The 21,527-nt window shown below is 47.6% G+C and overlaps 1 protein-coding gene across 1 annotated transcript in view; it reads right to left on the bottom strand.

The window, feature by feature from the left end:
* Positions 1 to 689: 689 nt before the first annotated feature.
* FAM124B (family with sequence similarity 124 member B) overlaps positions 690 to 21,527 on the bottom strand; it is an 85,466-nt gene continuing 64,628 nt past the window's right edge. The window contains exon 3 of the mRNA XM_078665957.1: positions 690 to 1,999. Within this exon, the coding sequence (XP_078522083.1) occupies positions 1,343 to 1,999 (657 nt within the window). The 3' untranslated portion in view covers positions 690 to 1,342. The remainder of the gene's footprint in view (positions 2,000 to 21,527) is intronic.

Here is a 21,527-nt window from a genome sequence, read left to right as displayed (position 1 = left end):
GCGGCATTGCGCCGCTGCGCCTAACTCGTAATTAGGCTCTAAGTGATTAAATTGTGTCCGTTTGTTGTGTTCCCATACTAAAGAAGCAAGAATATTTTCTAACATCTGCTCAAATGCATATTGAAATGGCAGAAATATTTTCATACTTTATATTCAAAGCAAACAAACCCCTTAGACAAAAAAAATCCATGTTTGACATTACCTTTTTTGTTTCACTGCAGATGCTAATTAGTGTTTACATGCAATCTAAAGCAGCTGGTGTTTAAAGAGGATATATGAGTAATGCCTAATGTTGTTTCTGTTCAAAAAGGGTACTCCCAGAATCCCGAAATCGTGTACACGGAAGAAACCAAACACTCAGATCTAGGTGACAGGTTTTAAAGGATGGCTGTTCTGAGCAGAAAGAAAAGAGGCCTTTTTTTATTAAGCTTGTACCTGTAGATTAGGTTTCTATTGAATGAAACACTGAAACTGCGTTAGACATATTGAAGGCGGCAGACATGACAGCATTCATAAAACACTGTGTTGTACACCCACGCCAGACCTGGGGGCCAATTCACAAAAGCATTTATGAGTTCAGTAAATAGTACTACAAGAGTACTCTTTTACGTACTCTCAAAAGCTGATGTGGATTGGTCCCAAAACATCCACATCCTTATTACTAAAAGTACAATGAGGGCAAAGTCCATTTATTGTATAGGAATATTGTCTGAATATTCCAATTTTATTCCCAATTTATATGTTTTTGGGCCAATTCAAATAAGCATGTAATAGTACTTAAAAGAGTACTACAGGAGTACTACTTTCTGACTAGGCCCCTAAAAACAGTGCTCCAAATGCCATTGTGACTAGGTCACTTAATAATTTACAACTGAAGAATAACATTTTGAATGGTACTCGCTAAATGTGTATAAGTTTCTCCTTGCGGCGCCTTTGACTTTTTTTTAAGCCATTAGGATTCATGTATATCAATACCTATATGTGTCAAAATGATAATCTAACTGGGCCAAAATTTGACTTTAATCAAATAGTTTACCCTTTTCATTGCTTTATAATTTATATAGTTCAGCTGCAAACTTTGACCCTGTCTTGATGTATATATTCAGTGGCCTTGATCATACCACATATCTGCAATGTTTTTTGACTCACTGTGAAACCACAAAAGGTAAAGGTTTGACAAAAGATTTTATAAATATACACCGTGAACACTTAGAATGTGAAAATCTTACAACAGATTTACACTTTTGTCAAGAAGCCCCTTCATGCTCCAGTACTTCATTCTAGAACAATGCTTTAACGAAATACAATTTCAAATGAGCTCTTCCAGCACATTCATTAAAATTCAAATAAAAAATTCTTCGTCTTCTTCTCCCTTATTTCCATGGTTTTTTGTAGAAGACTGTGTGTGAAGCTCTAAGGTCCCTTTTCCAGCTCCTTTATATGTGCTGACACCAATTGAAGAATTATGGGGTTGATTCTCACAGCGCAGTTGGTTGTGTGAGCCAACCTCCATGGTTGGAAAGTCCTGTAGCCCTGAATGATAGGGAAGGTTATTGTATAAATCGCTTGAAAACCACGTTAGGGGTGAGGGACTGCATTCAGAAAGCAACACAGTAAATCCTGTGTCAACGTTTGTCTCCTCTTCTTGTGTTTCAGAGTTCTTTACTTGGCTTGAGATTCTCTCCTTGGACTGTGTGGTGCATTGTGCCGATACTGCCGGGCTGCTGCACTGTGACGAGCAGTAGGAGCCACTTCTTGGCGTGCCGCAGGGGCTCTCTGAAGTTAAACTTTCACTATGGTCCCACGCCTCACCAGAATGTTGATATTTTCCAGGTTGAAAGGTCCAGTTTTGGGTGTCTGATCTCATATAGACATGCCTATCTTTTCTGTCTGCATGTTCTTTGTTTCTAATGTAGTGTCTATGTAGCGCAGTTTGATCAATTGCGGTTTCTTGACGCTCAGGAAGAAAGGTGTGTTTTCCGCTTGTGCTGCCTTGGACCTATAAGCAATGCAACAAACAGTTGAAGGATCAATGATCATAATTGATTATGTTAGCACTGGGATTTCGACAATTCTACTTGGATGAAGAAAAATCAAAGAGCAGTAAACATTTTTAAAATCTGTATGCTTTCAAAACAGCTTATTTACTTGTACTTCTATATTCTATCTGCGTTGGTACGTGCATAAATTACTACAGTCTATTTCTTTCAGAACAGGTTACCTACCTGTACTTTTTGAGCTGAATCTAAGTCCCAGCAGGTCACAAATAGTAGTTGCAAATTGTGCACCATATCATTTTTTGTGACCTTTCTGTAGCTTTGCGATGTGACCTATGTACTAACAATTCACATCTCAAAATTCGTACTAGCAGGGTTTTGTAAAGTGATCTTCCTAATGAATATTAATTAGGCTGGTTGCAATATGCAATCCTGTGTGACGAATGCCGGAAAGGAGGTCTGCAAGGGAAGCTCAGTCCCTTCATTTATATTCCCAAACGGGAATAATTTTTTTGTCAAAGCAGCCTGTGCCATTAAAGAAATAGGCGTTTCTGTTAAATAAAAACAGTTTCCCGTTTGGTATGACAACAGGGGCAGCAGAGCCTGCTGCCATCTAATTACTACCATTTTCTGAGACCGAACCCTTCTGGCTTGTATATCCACTGTAGAGAGCCACCCGGCCTCTCCCATAGTTTGTATCACCCACACACCCCTCTTGACCGGAATTGGTCCGAGGGTACAAATAAACGGGCCATGGTTGCACGTGATCACTGGCTGAGAACATACTAAGTGTCCGGTGTGCATCTGTCTCGAGCCTCTCAGCTGGCGACAAGGGATACAGGGACCTTCACCAGGGCACAAGTCCTAAAAAAAGAAGTGGGGGGACTCTCCAAGGTAGGCGTGGTCACAGGAAGTGACATCACGACAGGAAGTGACATCACGACAGGAAGTGACATCACGGCAGGAAGTTGGCTAGTGTACAAGACTGAAAGCCTTAAACAAAATGTGCTGTGGTCCCGGATGGCAGTGTAGCCTTAATTGAGCGAAGTGACATGAACACATTTTCAAAACGCTACAGGAAAGTTTGACCACCACCACCAATACCACCACCACCACCAATACCACCACCAAACAATACCACCACCACCAATACCACTGCTAATACCACCACTACTAATAAGTCCAGGAGAAAGCATTCTAAAGAAACAAGCATTTGCAATGCAATAGGTCTTGCATTTGCGAGAGTTTAAGCTATTAGTATTGTAAATAACAATGCCTTTTATCTATGTTTTAAAACCCAAAACATAAATATAAAAGGCATTGTCATTTATAATTCCAATAGCTCAAACTTGCGTGAATGCGAGCCCTATTGCATTGCAAATGCTTGTTTCTTTAGAATGCTTTCTCCTGGACTTTTCTTTAATTCACCCCACCAAGATTGGCGTCTTCCATCTTAGAACAATAAATGAAATGTAAAAAGAAAAGAAAAAATAGCTGCCACATCTTTACACGTAAGTGCTCTTGTGTTTTTGTTGCTAGTGTTGCATATCAGCAAACAATCATATTTTTTCTTTTTGCCGATGCAGAAAAGCATTAGCAAAAAGTATTGCCAGTGCCAAAAGGCTGGGTGATGCAAAGTGTAACACTGAGAACTGAATCAGATATGTAATCTTGCAATCTTAAAAGAAATATCTGTGTTGTTCATAAAGCACGAGTTCGTGTTTCTAGGGGCTCCCAATATGTGAGATAGGGAAACTAATGCCAGAAATAAAGATTTATTTGCCTAAGGCCACAATAAGTTTGGACAAGCATGGAAGAGGGGTTTAAACCCCAGGTTTGCTGCTTCCAAAGTCAGCATTGTAACCATTGCATCACATTTCCCTTCCATAGTGGCTTGTTTGTATGAGTGCTGCTGGTGGGCAGGATGACAACAAGGTCTTTGTGTGGCAGAGTCCACACTGCTCGGAAACTGCTTGTAAAGGTGCTAAGAGGCATGGTTCTTGAGTGAGATCCTTTCGGATCCCTTTTTTCTTGGAAGCTCTTTGGAGATTGTCCCTTAGGGTGAGGTCACCATGTTATTGTGTGTTCTGTGAGTGAGGAGTCTTGTGTAGCACAGCACTGAAAACTACTCTGAAGCTGAACAGAATGGGACAGTTTCTAGTGATTTTACTTATATGCAGGTGGGTTCTAAGCACTCACAATGTTAGCAGTCATGGGGACTCAGACAATGGGATATAGAGTGATATGCTCAAGCTTACACAATAATTTGTTAAGTTGGGAAGCTGGGTTTACATCCCAGGCCGTCGCCTTACAGTTGTCCTATTAGAGACTGGACCTCATTATGCGCAGAGGGATCCTACTGCACAAAAACATTTGTACAGCTATGTTAAACTTGGGTGAAAAAATTGGTATTTATGGTTGAAAATATAGATTTATATTCCCCAAAAAATGAACTTACATTCACAAAGCTATTTATTTGCTCATAATCTTACACTGTTACTGCAAATGAGCGACGTGGAACATGGGGCTATAAAATACATTTCCTGCGCTTTTTTGGTGAAATCTTGAAGATGAGATTAGACTACAGACTGATGCAGACCTATAAGTGAGCACATCTGCATACAGACTGGTCACAGCGTAGCATTCTATGATAGGGAATGGTTTGGAAAGCAGGTGGAACGCCCACAAACTTTGTGAACACCCATTTTTTTTTCTTTTCACAAACTTAGCAAGAGACATTCCCACTCTGGATATGGTTGGAGATTTACTCCTGGCAAGGACAGGAGTAAATCTTAATCCAGCATGGAGTGAATGCACACAAAACCAGCTGATGCTTAGAGGAATACGTTTTGCAATAGGAAAAAAAATGTCTTCCAAGTGGGGAAAAAAAGTTTTGCAATGCAGTTTCACTATGGTTCTGCGTGGGTAAAGCTATGCCTGTTACATTTAAGCATGTTAAAACACCTTTGTAACAAGATCCCCAAAACTACTTCTGGGAACCTGCGACTGCTGCAGCTTTCCAGGTTTACATATAAAATGCTTAGTGAATTTCAATAACAGAAAGAAATGCACTTCAAACGTAAATTTACAACTTCTGTGAGTGTGGTCAGAGATTCTGTGGGACATCTTCCCTGTGGCCCTGTGTGGTGTCTTCATCACGGGGTGCTGCCTGGGCAGAGAATTTTTTGAGAGGAGGGCATTGCTCAATAAAGTTACCAGCATCCTTTTACTCTGTAAATTATTAAATACAGCAAATGGTTCGCAGTCATTGTTTTGAACCACATATTAGGCAGGATTTCAAATAGTCTTAGAGATGTAAGTGTTGAAAACATGTATTTACGACATTCCTTCTGAACGGGCATCAAATAAGTCGTACGCAAAGTCCTTGTTTTGGACCACATAATATGCAGAATTTCTAAAATGTTAGAGATATAATTCTGCGTAGGTTATATCTTGCCGAATAGAATACTACTAAAAAAGACACCAGCGTTTTTTACTGCATTGGTTTTTCTCGCTAAATATTGCTCAATTGGTATACACTCCATAAAAGACTTAAACTGCACGTACACCACGATAAATACACACATAACTAAGTAAATAAATAATTGATGTACAGTACAGATTAGAGCGCATGAGAGCAAGGAAAGCCATATCATTAAGCTAAAATTAACTCAGCAGGCTGCTGCACTGGCCCAGGATAGGATATCGAAAGAGAAGTTTTCGAAAAAGCGCTGTTTTTCAAACTTCAGAGCACTAGCGCGGAAGTTGCTTCCCACAGCAGTAAATAAACACTTTCAGCAACTAGCAGACATACACAGGCTGACAAATAGAGACACAGCAAAAATACACCATCAGAAAATCAGTGAAACGCAAACAAGTGTGGAAACAGCAACACACGGAAGAACACACAAGGGTACACCATCATACTACTTACATTCAAATCCGTGTAAAAAGGTTTGAAAGAGGTCGGGAGAGGGCAGCAGGCGAGGCCGGGAGGGGGCAGCAGGCGAGGCCGGGAGGGGGCAGCAGGCGAGGCCGGGAGGGGGCAGCAGGCGAGGCCGGGAGAGGGCAGCAGGCGAGGCCGGGACTGGAGAGGGCAGCAGGCGAGGCCGGGAAGTCTGGTGCAGGAAGCGGAGGCAGGTCAGGCAGCAGGCAAGGAGGACAGTCGCAGCCGAGTCAAGGGGGTCACTCGCTCCGAAAAAGCAAAGGAGCTAATTGCAGGAAAGCCCGGAAAATAAAGGGCATGTTGCGGGTGGGCGGGACTGCCGAGTTGCAGACCCACCCCTTCATTGGTTGAGGTCGGATCCTTGGCGTCTAACTCTATTGGGTACCCTGGCAACGGTGCACCTGGTAGGTGCAGGGGCGTGGTGACCGGCGTGCTTGGACTTGGAAATGCTTTGTTTACTTTGTGCGCGCCGCGCTCCCATTTTGTAATGGTATGACGCGGTTTTGATTTAGCAGGGTGGACGGCATCCACCCTGAAAAACCCTCGGAAATAAGTGGGGGGATGCCGTCCACCCGCGTGGTACCCCGACTCGTGCCCTGACCTTCACCCTCCCTTCGGCAGCCTCACTAACCGGTTTGCGAAGCTGCGAGTCTGCCGCTCACATCGCCAATCAAGATTGGGGACGCCCCAGCAAGGTGAGCCGCTCCCCGCCTCAGCTCTGACTTTGCTGACTGTATCCCGCTGCGGCCGCACGGCACGCATGCTGATCCCGCCCCTGTCTACGGCGGTTACCTGCAGCGGGTCAAGAGCACCGACGTGTCCCTGTCGCTGCTGGCGGTCGACTCGTGCCCCCTGAACCCGCACAAACAGCACGGCAGGTGCGTGGCTTCCCGCGGCTCCTCATCACCGCATCGTTGGCATGCTCTGAGGCCTAGGGAGCGTAGGCCCCGCCCTGCAGGGGTCCGATGAGAGGCAGCACCAAACCGGTGAGCCCGACACGAGGCCTAGTGAGGGTGTGCCTCACCCCCCCACCTCGGCCTGGAAGCCGAATTCAGCCCCCTGTGTCCTGTAGCAGCCCCAAGTCAGTCTGCGACTGGCCCACGGTTCCTGCTGCAGGCTAGCCCTACCCATCAAGGCTAACAGTGGCACGTAGAGGCAATCATGCCCAGAGACGTCTTCGAGGAGCAGGGAAGGTCTAGCACAGGCGCACAGTCATACGCTGCGAGAATAGCAGTGCCGCTACAGAATCTTGCCCACCTTCCGCAGTGCTATACTCACAGCACATATGGACAACAATTGGCGCACCATGGGAGATCCACCGCCACAACAAACGCCCACGCAGGCACCACCAGCATCATTTTCACGCGAGTCAGTGACACCCATACCCCCCTTCAGCCAGCTTGCCGACCCCACCACATCCACACCCATGTGGAAGCTTTGTTTAGGTCGCCTCAACCATTACTTTAGGGGGACCAGAGTGACTGATAGAGCAGTGAAGCCCTCCCTGCCGATTCATTTTGGGGGCGACGAGCTCTACGAGCTATTCGAGACATTACCAAACATGGGGGGGTGGTCACGACTACGATGCAGCGGTCAATGCGCCTCAACAGGCATTTCGACCCACAAATGAACCCGAACTATGAGCGGATTAAACTGCGTTCTAGCCTGGCAAACCGAGGTAGAGACTGAAGACATGTTTTACACTAGGCTGAGGAGGCTCGCCCGCATGTGCACGAACATCGATCAACCGGAGAAGATCCGTGCACAGATCATTCAGGGGTGCAAGACCGTCATGCTGAGACGCCAGATACTCCGCCAACCAGGCATGTCCCTAGATGAAATCCGTGTCCTGGCGCGCTCCCACGAGCTGTCGGACAGACGAGCAGGTGAGATGGAGGCCGTCCGAGTTTGCAGTAGCTCAGCTACTCCAGCACAAAAAGCAGTTCACGTCAAAGAAGAGACAGTGGAGGCAGTGCAGCGGCACCCCGGACCAGCACACCCGCGGGCCCCGCCCAGTCGGTCCATAGGGAAATGCGGATACTGCAATTTTGACCACAAGGCACAGGACCGGTGCCCGGCAAGAGGGCAGACCTGCTCCAAATGCGGCAAAGCCAACTACTATGCCAGTGTCAGCCGCGGAGGAGGTGGGTGATCCAGAGGAGGTGCACAAAGAGCCTGCGCCACGACTCTACGCCACCTGACGTTAGAGGGACAAGGAGCTGCTGCCCACTACGAGGACGATAATGATGTTTTCATCATCTCTTTCGCTGAATGGTCAGGCTGAAAAAAAGACCCCCTCCGATGTGTCACGTGCAGGTCAAAGGGACCACAGTTCATGCGCTAATTGACACACGCGCATCTTTGAACGTAATGGACTGAGACCAAAATGAAAAACTGTCCCCTCGACCACAGCTTACACCAAGGTCGGGCAAGCTATACACGTATGGGGGTACCACTACCGCTCCTGGGAGTGATGGAAGTCAATGTCTCCAATACGGAACACTACATCAAGACATGGTTCCACATAACTTAAGGTCAGAAGGAGACGCTGCTCAGGTGCCACACCGCCAAGGATCTGGAGCTGGTGTTCTTCGCCAAGCAAGTCCATGACATACACGCAGAGGACATCCTAAACAAATTTCTGCAGCTCTTCCAGGGGTTGGAAAGACTCGAAGGCCACTAAGTGAAGCTCCACATAGACGATCAAGCTAACGGCGCTCAGACACAGGGGTGTTCATTCACCTGCGCCCACTCGTGGAGTAAGAGCTACACGACCTGGAGAACTAGGGTGACATTGAGAAGCCGTTGGGGCCCACCCCCTGGGTATCCCCACTGGTGATAGCACTGAAGCCCAAACAACCGGGGGCCATCCGGTTATGTGTGGACATGAGGTTTCCCAATCAGGCCATCCGGAGAGGTAGGCACGTGACCGCGATTATGGACAACATCGTGGCAGACTTAAACAGCATCCAATGGCTCTCCAAACTGGACCTGAATTTGGGGTACCACCAGCTGGAACTGGCGCCGGAAAGTCACTACATCACAACCTTCTCCAAGCATGTGCATCTCTGGAGATACACTCAGCTCAGTTTTGGTGTGTCCGCAGCCACCGAAGTGTTCTAAAACGCCATCAAGGAAACACTCTTGGGCCTCGTCGACGTGATCAATCTAAGCAACAACATCCTAATATACTCCCAGAGCCTGGAGGAACATCACCTTTGGCTGCAAGCCATGCTACAACACCTGGCAGACTGCGGCCTCATGCTGCACAAGAAGAAATGCTCATTCTAGTAGGGGTAAATCGAGTTCTTTGGATATGGCTCGTCATGAGATTGGCTCCGTGTAGATCCACGCAAGGCGGAGGCCATCCAAAACGCCTCGGTTCCCCAGAACCCAACATGTTACCATGCCATTCCTTGGCATGGTAACATACTGTGGAAGGGGCATCCCCGGGATGGCCATGCTGTCTGAACTCCTGCGCCAGCTCACAAAGTTCTGCATGCCATGAGCGTGGGGCCCCTGAGAAGAAATGGCATTCAACAGCATCAATAAGGCACTACTCGACCAGCAACCATGGAGTACTTCCATCCCAAGAAGAAGACAGAACTAGTCATGGACCCCAGGCCCGTAGGGCTTGAGCAGTTCTCCTGCAGGAGAACGCCAAAGGGACCTCTGTCCCGGTCGCATACGCCAGTCAAGCATTGTCTCAGATGGAGAACCGCTACGCTCAAATAGAGCGGGAGGCCTTAGCCATCAGGTGGGCATGCTAACATTTCCACCTGTACCTCTGTGGCCACCAGTTTCTTGTGGTGAAGGACCACATGCTGCTTCTACCCCTATTCATTGGGTCTTCTTGCCTAGTGCCACCGAGAATAGAGAGATGGGCTATAAAGCTCCAAGCATAGTTGTTTCAGCTGATCTACAGACCAGGGGCTGACAACCCGGCCGACTTCCTGTCAATGCACCTATCCCCTGGCAGCGTAGGGGGATCAACGGCGGACGACGAGCATACTGAATGCTTCATAAATATAGTCGAAGCCAACGCCTGCCTAGTCGCCATAACGTGAGAGGAACTCCGAGACGCCATGGACGCAGACGACACCCTCGCAAGGGTGAAGGAGACTCCAGCTCGAGGTCAGTGGCATTGATTCCTCAACAGCTTCAAGTTGCTAGTGGCCAAGGAACAGAACATCAGACACCAGCTCTGGAGAGTGCGGCACGAGTTGAGCATCAGTGGGCTCGGCCTGATCCTACAAGGGCAAACGCACGTCGTTCCAAGGAGCTTCCACAGTCGAATGGTCGTGCTCACCTATCAAGGTCACCAAGGGACCACAAAGACGAAGGCCAGACTATGCATGTAAGTATGGTTCCCCAACATGGACGAGCTGGTGGACGAAGATGTCAGGTGCTGCCACCCCTGTGCATTCACCGGCAATGACCCAGTTCCGGTGCCCGTACTGACTGAAGAACCCTGCCTGACTTCCTGGACAAAGATCAGTATCAATTTTAGGAGCTTCCCGGATAGACGGCACACAGACATAATCATGGATTCGTTCTCCAAGTTCCCGGTAGTGGAACTTGTGCCGTACATGGCCTTAGTCCACTTGCAACCTATACTGGAAAATACCTTTGCCCTATTTGGACTCCCAGAAGAGGACAAGTCCGACAACAGGCCACCGTTCCAGGGACAGGAGTTCCATGATTTCCTACCACAAAGGGGCGTCAAGCACCGGCGGATCACCCCACAATGGCCCCAGGCCAAAGAGAAGGTGGAGCGGTTTATGAGGATGCTGAACAGAGCCCTACAGATCGGAGTGGACCAGCACCAGGACCCTGAAGTGTGCCTGCACCAATTCCTACTTGCGTACAAACAAACACCTCACTCCTCGACCGGGTGTGCTCTCGACTCCCTACTGCTCACATGAGCACCGCGGAATGTCATCCCCAAAGACCCCGAGTGGACACCGCTCTGCCTTGACGTCCAAAGGGCCCAACAGAAGTGGCAGGCAACAAATGAAAAGGCGGCCAAGGATCAGAGAGCAAGCACTCCCACACTGCTTGTAGGGGCCCCCGTGGTGCTCAAAGATCGCCATCCAGGATGGAAATTTCGCACCCCGTACGAGCCCGGAGTGTGTACGGCGACCCGAGTGGAAGGCACCCTGATCACGGCCCAATGCAGCCAACATACAGTAGTGAGGAACGTATTTTGGTTCAAAGCTGTACATGGCGATGCCGCCCATCCAAACCTCTCCCAAGGAGAAGAGTGTGAACCCGTGAGTGACAACTACGTGCCTGCCACGGCAGGCAGCTAGAGCCCTGCACCCCTTTTCCAGCCGACGGCAACAGCAGCACCAGAGGACAGCAGAAGAGAAGGTTTGCGGCCGAAATCATCTGGGAGTCTCTCGGAGAGCACGCCTGATGATAATCCTGTGAGGGAGCCAAGGAGTCAACGCTATTTGCTATGGCCCAACCCAATGACAAGCCAGAGACTGAGAGAATTCATGTGCTGAGCAGCCAAGGCATTTTATGACTGTTTGTTCCTTTCTGTCCTCTTTTCTTCTGTTTTCCTTTTATTTTCTCCTCTGTTGTTTCACCCCTCCGCTCCTATGAATAAAACTAAAAGAAGGGCGGGATGTAGAGAGCCACCCATCCTCTCCCATAGTTTGTATGACCCACACACCCTTTTTGACTGGGATCGGTCCGAGGGTACAAATAAACGGGCCATGGTTGCACGTGATCACTAGCTGAGAACATATTAAGTGTCCTGTGTGCATCTGTCTCCAGCCCCTCAACACAGGCCTGCCTCGTTACCGGCCTGGCCATCACACCCATCTTCTGCAAACAATGGAGTAGCTAGCTGGTTTCCATCCAACAGATTCCTAAGAGTGCTGATTCTGACAAGCAGTCCAAGTGTGCTATGCGTGCTCTGTGTGATCTGCATGCAAGGCATACATCTCCATGCAAGGCCGTACTAATCAATTTAAACATACTGAACATAGATGGCAAGCTAAGGTTTATCTAGTATGTGTATATAGCTGCTATGGAAACAATCTTTTCAAGCACCCAATCTAACTGGAAAGGTATACATTTTAATACCATTGATTCCAGCCATGACTTTTTTGATTTTGATATCGGTCCTACCATTTTCAATGGTTTTTCAAACCATTTTTTCCAAACTTTCATGTTTTTGATCTGTATCTTCCTCATTTCGCTACTATGAATTCAACAGCTCCACTGGCATTGGTCATTATGTGTACACAACACCACCCAAGTTTTCCTCTACTTCGCCAGGGTTCAGGACATATTAGCTTTCAAAAATCAACACTGTTTATGGCAAACAACATACAACTGCTTTCAAAACCGTCTTAAGGCAGATCAATGTTGATCAATAGTTTTTTTTTAATTTGAAGATAATTTGCATGCTCCAACACAATGAAGGGCTTCTACGCAATGTTTCAGCTTTCAGTGCAAATACCCATCTACTTTCTCAAGCGGAACGTCCCAAGGTTTCAAATATTTATGTTTTTGAAAAGCGCACAGCATCTGAGATGTTTCCCTTATTAGAAGAGGCTACTGAAGTAGTTGAGTGTAGTGTGGAATGCTCCATCTAGTTTCCATACCTTTAATTTTAAAATTATGTTTTCCATAAACAAATGTTAGCATATTTTCAGTGCACTGGTCTTGACGTCACTTATTTTGATACTAAAGTTATACCTTGATTTTTTTTTAAGTAAAGGTCCTAGTTTTCAATTGGCAAGTGATGATTTTCCACTCATTTACTTGACACAATGACATAAGATAAGTGACCACTCAATCTTAGTACCAGCCTCTATGTACATGAGACTTTCACAGGGTCCTAATTGCGAGAGACAAGAAATGACAAAGAGATGATCACAGATGATCAAAGAGCCTGGGATGGCCAGTGCCATCTGTGTGCCCCTGTTCTGAGGAAATATTGTGTTGTAAAGTTGGTAAATTAGGGTTCAGACTAGGACGATGGGAACTGGTCAAGGATCCAACATGGACTTTATCAGTCCCCAGCACTTCACAACATGAAGACTCAAAATAAGGAGAAAAGAGAGATGATTGGAAGCTTAAGTAGTGAAAAAGAAAGAGGGCCCCTACCTTCTGGGCATTTTAGCAGGGGGTTCCTAAAGGCATGCGTCCCTCCATTCCCAGTGGCAAGTACATTGCAGCCAAGCCCTGAATTCTCTGATGTGAACCGGGGATTAACATTGGAAATGGAGACAATATTGGACAATTCACACATTATGTAGTATAAGACCCAGGGAAAGAGCTTGTTCTTGGGATCATTCATATTAATGATATCATTTGATAAATCATATAACTTGGCACTTTACAGCGGAGTATATTTTAAAGATTATTTGGTGCACAGATGCACTGCTAATAAAAGTTGTGAATACATCAGCAGTTCAATCTCTTTAGACAATTACCGTTACTAAAAGGAAAAAGGCAAATTTTCGGTGGCAATGCATAAGGAATGTCACTCTTCGGAGACCATTCTGAGTACTGGAAGGTGATCTCTCTGCTTTTGTTCCTTATTTCCACAAGAAACATGAGGACTATGAAACTAGCTGTTAAGAAGTTAATAACATGCATATTCCGTATTTAAGAGTGTCACTATACCTTAAAAGAACAGAGGAAAAGGCAACAATGAAAGTAATCTTAGGGTGATAGTGATTGTCTCATCATTTTCTGCAGAACAGCAATATCACTGAAATGTTCTTCCAAGGATTCTCCAACTTCAGAAATGCCTGCTAAATTTAGAACAGTAATAAAGTGAAAATAAGTGTCTCAAAGGCTATTACGCACATGGCCAGCTTTAGGGGGTGTGACCGGTGCGGCCGCAATGGGCGCTGACCTGCAGGGATTGCACTGACCTCAGGGGTGGCGCTGTGTTTAGCAATAACTTACGATTTAAAAGCACCTGCTGCAGAGTTCCGTGTGCGTCCAGCTTTCAGGCAGCAATAAAAATGTCAATATAACTCTTGTGATCAATGTTCTTGCTAGAGAGAGAGATCAAAGTTTTGTCTAATGGCAGTTTTTACTTACTATAAAGTAGCACAGAGGGTTAATATGCCTGCTGCAAAGAACAGATCTGTATTTTATGTGGACAGCTGATTGGATTAGTAAAGCCAGCCTTTACCAGCTCTTTAGCACAAATGATATCTATGTGAGAGAGTGGCTATGGAGAGATGAGGGGCACTTTTGCTGGATGGTAGTGAGGGAATCCGAGAAGGAGGTCATGGTGGTGAAGATGTGCCAAAAAAGATTGTCGCACCAGGCGCCAACAAGCACTAAATTCCGCCCGATTACACAGATGGGTGTTTACCATTGAGTGTGTGTGTGTTAGTAAATGTACATATTTGTATAGTATGAACTAAAACCAAAAGCTTGAGGAATGTTGTACAGAATCAAAGACAAAGATACAATTAGCAACAGATAAGAGTAGTAGTTCTGAAAGTGGAATTAGGCTTCTGCAGTGTCGTGATGTAGTGTTCTTTAAAGAAGTGTGTCTTCAGTTCATGTAGATGTCTTTAAGAGGGGCCAGTGTGAAGACTGTATCACTGTTGACCACTGCATTTCACCATCAATGGGATAAAGTGTGAGGTTGAACATCAGTTCTAAAGTCTCTTTCCAGGAGAATCAGTTTCCCTTACTTGACTAGGGAGCTGGTAGCAGGCCATGTGTTCCTTGAGGGACAAGATCAGTATCCAGGGTGAATCTGATTGACTTCGCTTTGGGTGAAAGTTGGGGTTCAAATCTGTCCTGGTTCAGGTTAATGGGAGAGATTTGGATTATTTGTTGTATTTTTGCTCTTGGTGAATAGAAGGAATTTTGTGTTTGTGGGGTTAAGTTTGAAGGAGGCACTGTACATCCAGTTAGGATGAGATGCAGGCACGGTTTAAAGCTTTGGATATTGGAAACATCTTTATTTGCCTTTTCTTAGATAACAACAGTACATTCATGTCATCAATAATCGACTCACCCCGACCCCCCTCCTCCCCCACTTTTCCCTGTCATTAAAATAAATCATCACATTATGACCCATCACAGGCTTTACAGACGAACTCATCCCTACCCTGAGGCTCTTGTAGCTTGGTAGTATGCGGTGGACTGGCCCTGTTTCGATGATTGCTACGGTTACCCAAGTCGCTTTAGAGCCCCCCATCTAGACCATGATATTTCCTCCATTTACCCCACACTCTACCAAATTTCTTAGGGCATCCACATGCCTTGTAGTAACTCATTCGGCTGCCATGTAGAGATCCATGCCCCTTCGCCATTCTTCTAATTGTGGAACCGTAGCCGCCCCCCATTTCCTTGCCACGTCTCCCTTCGCTACCACCAGCGCCAGGGTAAGAAATATAAGTTGCGGGCGGGCTAAGTCAACGTCATTAGTCATACCCAAGAGGACCACCTTTGGGTCATGTGGTAGGGGTGTCTCCAGCACTTCCCCCAACTCCCTCAAGATCTCAGTCCAGTAAGTCTGTACCATCGAGCAGGACCAGATGATATGATAGAAGTCTCCCCCCTCTTGACCTCACCTCAGGCAGTTCGCATCCCTGGCTCGGCCCATTGTGTGTAGGCGTACCCTATCAAAATATGCTCTGTGTAATACTTTAAACTGAATGAGCCTTAGCCTGGACTTAACGGCCACTTCCCTAGGGTGCATGAGTACAGCGTCCCAATCCACCTGATCTATTTCCCCCACATCCCTCTCCCATTTGCTCTTAAGAGTGCTTAAATCGTCCGGCACGTTTTTCATCAAAGTCCTGTATGTAAGAGATACTGCCCTTTCCTGTATTAGTTCTTGGAGCAAACGTCCTTCTAAGGTGCGTACTCTGGGATTGTGTCTGTCAGGGTCTGCTCCAACCGCCAGGCATGACGTAATTGAGCGTACTTAAAATACTGTTTAGGAAGCAGTCCAAATTCTGTCCTCAGTGTCTGAAATGATTTTAAATTCCCCCTATGTAAAACATCTCCAATCGTCGAGATTCCTATATCATCCCACTTCCTGAATCCCCGCAGCTTATGGAGTTCCCGTAGCCATGTGCATTGCCACAGTGGCGTCTGTCTGGTGACCTTCTTCTCCCACCCCATGGACTTCGTCGCCCTATCCCACACTGTCAGTGTGAGTCTGGTAACCGGCAACAGTCCCACCCTACCTCTGCCCCCATATAGATAGTGATTATACGTGTGATTGCCCATCTTATACCTCTCTAGCGCATACGTGGGGTGGACCGCCGGAGCATGGAGCCAGTCATTTACGGGCACCAGGTGTTCCGCCCAGTAATACGCCTCCACATTCGGAAGTGATATCCCTCCACTATACTGGTGTCTTTGCAGCGTCGTTAGTGCAATCCGTGCTTGCTTTCCCAACCATAGGAAGGTCCTCAGCTCAGCATTAATCTCTGTGAATACTCTACGAGGTAGGGGATAGTATTCATTCTGGAATGCATATGGAAATTTAGGCAGTGTCATCATTTTGAACATGGCCGCTCGGCCTAGGATAGTAAGGGGAAGGAGTTTCCACCTACTTGCATCCGTCACAAAATTAGTCACTATCCTTCGTATGTTTACATCGTAGGAACGGGCCCTATCCAACGTCATAAAGACTCCCAAGTAGGTAAAACCTTCCTTAGTCGTCTGCAAGCTCTCAGGGAGTGGTGTCCATTGGTCCCGTCAATGTGGATCATATAGCACTGACTTGTGCCAATTAGTCTTGTAACCTGAGTGTGCTCCGTATCTTTCCAATTCCTCAAACAGCGCCGGTATCGTTGTTTCAGGCTGAGTGATATAAACTGCATACAGAGATATTTTTTCCTCCATGTTGTCACATGGTCCCCGCATGAAACCTTTAATGGCCATATTCTGCCTGACAGCCGTCGCAAGTACCTCTATTGTTAACGTGAAAAGCAAAGGTGACAGGGGGCACCCCTGTCTGGTCCCCCTTTTCACTGGGAAGTCCACTGATAGAGTTCCATTAACCTTGACCCTGGCTCTAGGGTTTGTATATAGTAGTAGCACCCATTTTCGGTACTTTGGGCCAAAGCCCAGTCTTCCCAGCACTCCCTCAAGAAAAGGCCAATGGACCGCATCAAATGCCTTTTCGGCATCCAATGACAAAAGCCAATGCGGCTCCTTTCTACTCCCCACTTCCTGTAGCCCATTATGTGTCCTCCGAAGGTTAAATCTCGTTGCTCATCCCGGAAGGAACCCGGTCTGATCCAGATGTACCAAATCCGGGATGACCCTTCGCAACCTGAGGGCTAACACCGTCGCTAAGAGTTTTACTTCTATGTTCAATAGTGAGATAGGGCGATACGACGAGCACTCCTCAAGAGGCTTGCCCTCTTTATGAATCGGTACTATCGTGGCCATGCGGAGGTCCGGGGGGAGACTGCCTTCCTGCAATGTTCCTTCAAAGAGACCCAACATGGCGGGCATCCAAGATGGTCGCGTGAGCACAGAGCTCCCGAGACCCGCGCCGCCCTTCGCAAATATCCTGTTTATATCCTGATTCTGAAGATGGGCTTTTGAAGGTGATCTTCGGCTGACCTTAACATTCCTTTCTAAATTGAAATCGGACGTCTGGGGCCACTTTTACATCACCTCGTACTTTTACGGCCTGCCCCGGGACGGTGCCGGGGGCTCTGCTGATCTTCAGGTCGAGGAGTAGTTGAACAACAACGGCCAGAGGGGTCCTTCCCTAGGCGGCCTCGCTCCAACTTTCAGTTTCACTTTCCTACTCCGGGCTCTGATTGACTGGCATTCTCTTGGTTCTACTCCGGATCCGGCTTGATTTCGCTCTACTGCTGAGTGCCTTCTTCCGTGAGTGTCTGGCCTCCAGATCTATTGGCATCATCTTTACTTTGACCCCATTTCGTGCACTTTCTGGCCTCATTGAGATCGGCCATTTTCACCAGGTCTCGAGGGCCCCTCCGGGGCACTGTATCCAATATGGCCACCAAACCTGACACTGAGAAGCGCAAGACGAAAACGCCTCTCCGTGGGGGGCAAACTCGAACTAATGTGATGGATCGCTACACCCATCCTAAGGGATCCCCCAGTGGTACTGGCCGTACTCCTGAAGACCCCACGGAGGTATCGCTTCAAGACGTCATGAGCGCCATCACCAGTATGAAGGCCTCCATGGGACAACAGTACGAGGCCCTCGCCTCCAAGATCGATATGGTGGCTGTCGATGTCACGCTGATTAGAGCGGACCTGGCGAAGACCAATGAAAGGGTCAAGGCGTTGGATTTGAAGACCTCCAGCCTGACTACTGATGTCACGGAAGTACAGACTGAGATCGGCAACTTGCGTTCTTCACAGGACTTGGTGGCCCGTCGACTTGAGGAGTTTGAAAATGGGGCCCGGCGTAATAATGTACGCATTATAGGTGTTCCGGAAAATCCCGAGGGTGTTGCCACCGACCTTTTGGTGGAGGACCTGGTCCTGAATCACCTCGCCCCCGCCGGCCTCAGTAAATTCTTCGCTGTTGAACGGGCCTATCGATTCCCTGGCGGGAAGCCTAAACCGGGTGCCCCCCCGAGACACATTATTGCCAAACTCTTCCACTTTCGGGATAGGGACGCTGTCCTTCGGGCTTCTCGGGAGAGCGGCCCTGTGAAATTTGAAAACACCACGGTGAACTTTTATCCTGACTTTACTCTACTGGTTCAGCGGCAGAGAATGGGGTTTCGAGGAGTGAAGCAAAGGCTGCACGATTTGGACCTCAAGTACGCCATGTTGTTTCCAGCCAGACTACGGATCGAATATGAGGAACGAACGTTTTTCTTTGATCGTCCGGACAGTGTCAGTGACTGGCTTGATTGCCAAAAAGAGATGATCGAACTGAGCACCCCGGTGGCGCCGACGGTGGCTCGCCGGAGCAGGAGTGACATTATGGTTCCCGACGTCTGAACTTTCCGCCTGTTTGTCAGCTGAGTTTGGATAATTGTTCCTTTGTTCTATTTTGGATAGCCCCGAGGGTGGCCGGGGTGTAAGGGGACTCTTCCTCCTCCTGGGTTCTTTGTGTAGATTAGTTTTATGATTGGGCGACAGGCACACTGCAAGTTGGTGTGGCTTTTGAGTCGTACGCAGGGGTGCAGGGTGGGGGGCGTTGTAACAGGTTCAAGTTGGGGGGTGGTGGGGGGTGTTCGTGTTTATTTTTTTGTTCACAAGGCATCGTATTGTTTTTCGTCCATTTCAATCACTGGGTCCTGTGAGGGGTGTGCTCTGTTTCTTTCACGGGGATGGGGGGTAGTGAGTTGAGACTGCTGTCCTGGAATGTCAACGGTTTGGGAGACAGGATAAAACGAGGGGTTGTGCTGCAGTTCCTTAGACGTCATTCCCCCGATATTGTCCTTTTACAAGAAACGCATTTAATTGGTAACGCCTGCCAGGCTATGAATAGACGTGGATACCGACTTGTCGCTCACTCTGGATTCACTTCCGGCTCCAGAGCAGTGGGTATCCTCATCCGGTCCTCTCTCCCCTTTGAAATTTATGATGTAATACTCGACGACAGGGGGCGCTATGTTGCGCTCACCGGTAGATGGGAGGGTAGGACACTTTCCATACTCACAATGTATGTCCCTCCAGGCCTGCAGACGTCGACTTTTGCTGACCTTGGGCGGCTTTTATTGGGTCTTCCTGAGGGACTTCTGATCCTGGGCGGAGACTTTAACTCCGTGGTCTCTGGCACTTTGGATCGCCACCCTCCTAGGGATTTAGCTAGGTCTCAATTGTGGCTGGCTGACCTGCTGGAAACTTTTGGCCTTATAGATAGTTGGAGGTTAATGCACCCTACACAGCTACAATATACCTTTTACTCGGGGCCCATGGTAGTCTTTCCAGGTTAGATTATTTCTTAATGCCAGCAGCCCAATTACCCTCCATCAAAGAGATCCGTCAGCTTCCCAGGGGCATTTCTGATCACTCCCCCCTGTGGCTCTGTGTCGAGGCTGGGGTGGGCGGCGAGGGTAGAGTGGCTCCTATAAATCCCTGGTATCTTCGCAATCCTAAAACCCGCTCTGCACTGCTGAAATCCATTGACCATTACTTCGATGAAAATGAGGGGTCTGTTTCTTCCTCTGTTTCACTGTGGGAGGCCTTCAAGACTGTCATTCGTGGACATTCTTTATCTTTGATTGCTGCTTCCAAGAAGCCTAAATGTGAGGAACTTGTACGCATCGAAACTGAAATAACTGTGCTTGAGAGTGATCTTGTAGGTGATATTACTCGTTCTAAATTGCATTCCCTCAGTTTGAAACAAGCTGATTATAGGGCCCTTGTGACTGATGCAGCGAAAGCAATGAATAGAGAGCAACAGGGTAGGATATATGACTTGGGCGACAAGGCTGGTAAACTGATTGCGTGGCTTGACAAGAAAGAGAGAGTGAATCGTGTCGTCCCTGTGATTGAAAGGCCGGATGGTGAGTGTGTTACTGACCCAGCTGGTATTGTTGAGTGCTTTGTTGACCATTTCCGAACCGTATACGCCTCGGTTAGTGATAAGGGCGAGGAGGATTCCCAATTGTTGCTGCGAGACATAGCATTACCTCGCCTTTCTGATGATGATAGAGACCTACTGGATGCACCTTTTACTATAGATGAAGTCGCTGTTGCCATACGCTCACTTCGTTCTGGCAAGGCAATGGGTCCTAATGGTCTGCCCACAGAACTATATAAGCTACGACCCGACAAAATGGCGCCCTACTTGAGGAGTATGTTCCTGGAGGCTTTCGATTCTGGTTCCCTCCCCGTCGATCAGTGACTAGCTACCATCGTTGTCATCCACAAGGAGGGTAAGCCGCGCGATCGCTGCGCCTCGTATCGGCCCATTTCACTACTGAATGCCGAACCCAAAATACTGGCAAAATTGCTAGCTAATCGGTTGATTACGGTGATTAGTGACTTGATCCATCCAGATCAATCTGGCTTCATTCCACATCGGAATACCGCCCTTAATCTTCGGAGACTTCACGGAGTTCTCGCGAGAGCTGGGACTCTTACGGAGCCGGCCATTTTAGCCTCCTTGGACGCCACTATGACTTTTGACACTATAGAATGGCCCTATCTTTGGGCGGCTCTCTCCAAATTCGGGTTTGGTTCGACATTCATCGCCTGGGTGAAGCTTCTTAATGAAAAGCCCCTCGCCCAGGTGGTTGTTAACGGTAAGGTCTACGGTGTCTTCACACTTGGGCGTGGCACCCGGCAGGGTTGCCCGCTGTCCCCGTTGCTTTTTGCCCTTGCTTTGGAGCCGCTGGCGGAGTGGCTCCGTTGGGAGCCCTCAATGAAAGGCATTAGGTGGACTCCCGACTTCGAGGACCGAATCTCGCTATATGCTGATGACATCCTTTTATATCTTACATCCCCCCGGAAACCCCTTAATGTGCTTTTTGATGTTCTGACCTCCATCGGTAGGAACTCGGGTCTAATCAACTGGACTAAATCGTGCGTCTACGTTCTGTCCGGTGAGCTTCCTCCACTGCCTCGCAGATTCCCGATTCAAATTGCTGACACTGGCTTTAAATACTTGGGGATTTATGTTT

Source organism: Lissotriton helveticus, chromosome 11 (assembly GCF_964261635.1).
Source record: "Lissotriton helveticus chromosome 11, aLisHel1.1, whole genome shotgun sequence".
Classification (NCBI taxonomy): domain Eukaryota; kingdom Metazoa; phylum Chordata; class Amphibia; order Caudata; family Salamandridae; genus Lissotriton; species Lissotriton helveticus.
Note: the sequence above shows the minus strand (reverse complement) of the source record. Positions and strands in the feature narration are given on the sequence as shown.